Consider the following 5,322-nt stretch of genomic DNA (forward strand, 5'->3'; position numbering starts at 1 on the left):
TAAACTCGATAAAAAGCGAGCAATTAGGGATCTAGTCAATGCCATTTCACCACGTTCCTTTCCCCTGTATATAAAGACAGAAGTGAAGGGTTTTGCTATTTGTCTCGAGATTAGATTCAGGGTCGGGCCACCTCGACCCTTGATTTGAAATTTTTTCCCTTCCTTGAACCCCCTCGAGGCCACCTCGGCCCGACCTTGGATCTAATCCCATCCCCGAACCCCCAAATTTTTGCAGCGGATGAATATATATGTATCGAAAATGGGTTATCGAATTGGTGCCCTACTCTCACATGCGCACGGCCTCGCGTGCATTTAAAAATTCCGAATTGTGGGACTTATCCTCCAATTATGAGTGTAGATAAAAAATTCGATAAAAATATATAAGTAAATGTAGTAATGTCCTTTTGCAGTAGCACCCTAGAAGTGAATCGTCGGGGGCAATTTTGGTAAATTCAATCACACTCTTATACGCTTAAAATCGTCCTGTCACCCCCTCTCGATATATATATACCCTTCACTTCTCCTCTACATCTCTTTGGATTTGGAGATAGAAAGAAAAACAAGAATCACACACCCAATAAACCTGCAACATCTATACCAAAGTGAATATGTTGAACGAGATGGAGATGAAAAGAGGAAGAAGAAGAATGGACTTTACCAGCGAGGAAATGGGCTGCTGGAAAAAATTAAAGGGCACGCCGAAATCCGCCGAAGATTCTGATTTATTCGATGCCTTGCCTGATGATATTGTCCTCTGTATTCTCTGTAAACTCAGCTCCACTGCTTCCTGCCCTGCAGATTTCATCAGCTTTTTGATAACGTAAGCACTTGTTCTTCTTTTTCTGTTTCAAACGAAAAGAAATGATTTGTCTGTGCTATTTATGGGATTCGGTCTAAAGTTTGTTGATTTTTCAATGAATAGATGCAAAAGATTTAATGGGTTAGGACTCCATTCATTAGTGTTATCCAAAGCTTGTGAGGAAATGATTTCAGTCAAAGCTAAGAACTGGTCTGAGTCAGCTCACCGATTCCTCAAACTATGTGCCGATTCTGGGAATGCAGAAGCATGTTACACTCTCGGCATGGTAAATATATTTGTTTTAGAAATAATTTTATCAAAATGTGATAACTGATAAGGATATTTCAATCACTGTGATTTATTGAACACAGATTCGATTCTACTGTTTGCAAAACCGAGGGAGCGGCGCGTCTTTAATGGCGAAGGCCGCGATTAGTTCTTACGAGCCGGCGATTTATTCACTCGCTGTTATTCAGTTCAACGGAAGCGGCGGCTCGAAAAATGACAAGAACCTAAGAGCTGGTGTTTCACTCTGCGCGCGCGCAGCTTTCTTGGGCCATATCAACGCGCTTAGAGAGCTCGGCCACTGCCTGCAAGACGGTTATGGAGTGAGGCAGAACATCGCCAAGGGGCGCCGTTTCCTCATCCAAGCCAACACGAAGGAGCTAGCCGCAGTTTTGGCCACGGAGACTCCGTCGGCTCAGAACGCTGGTTCGTGGCTTACGTGGAATCCCCTGCTTCACCATCGCTACGTGTCAGTCGCCGGATGGACGTTTTTGAGTGACTTTGGGTATAATGTTCCGGTGCCGGAGACTCATCCAGCGAACCGGTTTTTATCCGATTGGTTCTCTGATTGTGAAGGAAGTCCTGGTCCGGGGCTCCGGTTGTGTTCCCATTCGGGTTGTGGGAGGCCCGAGACTAGGAGACATGAGTTTCGGCGGTGCTCTGTATGCGGAGCAGCGAATTATTGCTCTCGTGCTTGTCAGGCGCTGGATTGGAAGCTCCGTCACAAGGCGGAGTGCGCCACCGTGGAGAGGTGGCTCGATGACGGCGGCGAAATTGAAGCTAACGGGATTGACATCAATGTTGACGTCAATGGGAATGCTGAGGCGATGGAGAGTTGACGGTAACGGGCAGTTGAGTTTTTGAAAATTAGGGTTGAAAATGAAAATTGAGGGCAAATTTTGGGGACCAAAATTGAATTTTATCTTTTGTTGTTGTCAATGTTTTTGTATAGAATCAATTCCCCTTTTTGCACAGCTCAATTTTTTCCATATGAGATGGCTTTATTATGGTCTCTGTTCAGGATGACCAAATCATATGGGAAGTTTCATTTTGCTGCTCTTTTTTTTTTTTTTTTAATAATATATTGGCGATTAATTCTTGATTTTGTTTACGATTTTGAAAAATATTAATCATTAATTATGTTGTACGAGATTAAGACCTTATTTAGATGTTAAAAATGAAACTTGACCAGGTTAACGATTAAGATTCAGGTATAATCTGAATGAAATTCAAAAAAATAAATTCGTAATCAAATCCTCGTCTAATGTCCATCCATATACTTGCATAGTCTCATGCACTTGTCATGGACATTTGTTTATTCAATCCTACCTAACTTTATTCAATATGATATAATTGATACGGTTTATTGAAAAGAACTAAAGAAAAAAATACGTGCAAAAAGACTATAATTTATGACACCGACTACCGTATATGATAGAGTAGTGAAAGAGAGAGCATCTCACGGTGGAAGTGCACTTATTCTTTCTTTTATCATTATCATTATATACTATCCCAACCAAAACCGAAGTATTCAAATGTGGTGAGAAAAATTGAATGTAAGGGTGGTCCAAATCAGGTCCATTTAAAGCCATCTTCAGCAGTTCAACTAATTCTGGTTGAGAATGTGAGGACGTCACTAAACTGGGTGAAATAGAATATGACATTTTATTTCCAATTTGTGAAGGTTTTCTGTATTTTAGGTTAAAATCAATATTAAAAATGTACAAGAATAAGGTACAACTCGTGCAGCTGCATTGATGCTATCGCAATTAAAAATGTGAAATTAAATTTGACCTACTTGCGTGACTAGGCATAATCAATATTTATGGAGGTTTTTTTTATTTTTGCCATGTGATTTGTTGGATTTGAGATAATGGGATTGCGATTTTGGAAAGAGTCTTTCTTTTCTTTTCTTTGCTTTGCATTTAAATTTGATTTAAGTGGCCTAGAGAAAATCATGTGTGACACAATTTGTCACTTGTGATATTCATCATCACAAAATATCAAGGATCAAGGTCGATCAGTAAGACACAATGGTTGAGCGGGAGATAACTTTGAATTTCGGGTACGACCCATAAATGATTTTAGGGATAAAGGTACGTGAACGACCATTTGGTCCCTATGAAAATCTTCATCGAATACATTTACAAGTTGGCAGCCACTGAAACTGAACTTGGTATCGAACTCCAAATTCTGGAATTTCGAATCATTAGAACATTTGTGCCACTTAGACGGGATGTAATATGAGCCATGAATCAGTTGCTACAGTTCAACAGCGAAATTCTTGCTGAATTGCACTAGTCAAATTTTGAATAATCCTCTTTCACTTGACGCATCGTTTGGAAATGGAAATTTCTTATTATTTTAAAGATCACGAGGCACCAAATTTCCCACATTTTTCATTGAAATTACCCACTTTTCCGTACTAAAAGACCGAAATCCAAGTTGAACTGCTACATATGCTGACAGCTACGGCCGAATAGTCTAATTATTACTCCAGTTCGATCTTTTAAAGAGATCCTCAATTGCTCTCTGAGAAGCATATTTTATATATTTGAATATAAAAATATAAATGTTTAATATTTCTTTTGAACAATTATATTTGTTTATTAAATAAAATTCGATGAATAGATGTGAAATTGAAAGAAAGAAGCAAAAAATGGCAAAATCCAAAGTTTGGAGATTAAAGTGCAAATAGTCAAAAGATGTATTGGACCTCATGATGAAATTTCGAGAATGTTAGAGGTCAATTGAAGGCAAATAAAAATCAAAAGGAGTGAAACATGACCAAAATATTTTCACAAATTAATTTTCAACTATACAAGGATGTTCCAGATTTTCAATCGAAGTTTAAGACCCATTTTGGCCTAGTAAACGTTCAAATTAGAAAAGATCTATTTCTAAAATTTTTTTAGTCCTTTGAGTTATCTTTACAATCCAATTTGAATTGCGTCAATCAGATATCAAGAGATAAAGTTATGATAAAAATATTAAAAGAATAACAGTGCTAAAATTTTTCCCAAGAGATGTGCCTAAGCGCTCAGTGGCGCCTAGGTGCCTTCTGATGCTAATTAGGGCATGATTTTGACCTTTATAAAGCCCATAAAAACCCGACAATACCAAAAAAAAGTGAGGGAAACTATAAATAAAAGAAAGTGGGCAATTGATAGGAATTGCACACATTGAGAGACACAAAATAAAACTTGAAATTTGAGAAAATCAAAAGGGGAGAAAAACACATAATCATCAAGATCCAATAGCAAAAACTAGGATTTGAAGACTTTTGAGGTTGAAGAAGTTTTTGGTGCAAGATCCAATTCTTTCCAAAATCAAGATTTCAAAACGTAGTTACAAATTCTATACTTTTTGTTTTTCTTTCATTATTATGAGTAACTAAATTTTATATTAGGGAAAACAATGTAATTTACTTGATACCCTTTGTTTTCTTTTATTCAAGATTCTTATTATTTTTCTCTTACATGTGTTGATTTTGCTATGAGTTTAATGCATTGAATTACTTGATCACCAATTTGATATTTTGTGAGTTTTTTACGAATCGATAGGTGAGTTTGAGATTTAGATCATATAGTTAAATCCGATAAATTAGTATAACATGTAGAGACAAATATATCAATTATTGCAATTATTTTATGAGTTCTTAGAACTAATATCTCATTAAACTAAGATTAATTTCCAAAGAGATATGGAAATAAATTAGTTAGATAGGTTTAATGAGAACCCGAGATGAGTAAATTGAATACAATATCGAGCACTACATTAGGTTATGAATCTTGAATTAAGATTTAAAGGTTATCAATAAATGAAATTGTTAAGCCCTAATATCTATTTACATATTTGTAACACTAAATTGAGTTTTGTGTTCATCCACTTATTTTCAATTAGGTATATCAAAAATCACAATACATCACAATTCTATGTTTATTTTCATCAAATAGAAATTAGAAATAATAAATTAAGCATTAAAGTATAACCCTCGTGGGAATGATATTCCAGATTAAAAGGTTCACTATAATACTTGTTACGACATCGTACATTTGTGATAGAAAAAACGAAACACTTTCGAATCATTTGGATTTCATAACAAACTAAGGTGAGAGAATACCTCAAAAACCTCCTCATTTGCCCCAGTGATGCTGCTGCTGATTTTCCTTTCTAGCCTCATAGCTAGCTACCTTCCATAATGGATCAAGAAGCTTGTCCTCACCCCCCCCCCCCCC

The 5,322-nt window shown here is 36.6% G+C and overlaps 1 protein-coding gene across 1 annotated transcript; it reads left to right on the forward strand.

The window, feature by feature from the left end:
- The first annotated feature begins 513 nt into the window (after window positions 1–513).
- Window positions 514–2,141, forward strand: LOC111406237 (F-box protein At1g67340-like). Its single transcript, XM_023035533.1, has 3 exons — window positions 514–820; window positions 923–1,085; window positions 1,171–2,141. The coding sequence occupies exons 1-3, from the start codon at window positions 609–611 to the stop codon at window positions 1,921–1,923; spliced, it is 1,128 nt and encodes a 375-aa protein (XP_022891301.1). The 5' UTR covers window positions 514–608; the 3' UTR covers window positions 1,924–2,141.
- The last annotated feature ends 3,181 nt before the right edge of the window (window positions 2,142–5,322 follow it).

This window comes from Olea europaea, chromosome 12 (assembly GCF_002742605.1).
Source record: "Olea europaea var. sylvestris chromosome 12, O_europaea_v1, whole genome shotgun sequence".
Taxonomy (NCBI): domain Eukaryota; kingdom Viridiplantae; phylum Streptophyta; class Magnoliopsida; order Lamiales; family Oleaceae; genus Olea; species Olea europaea.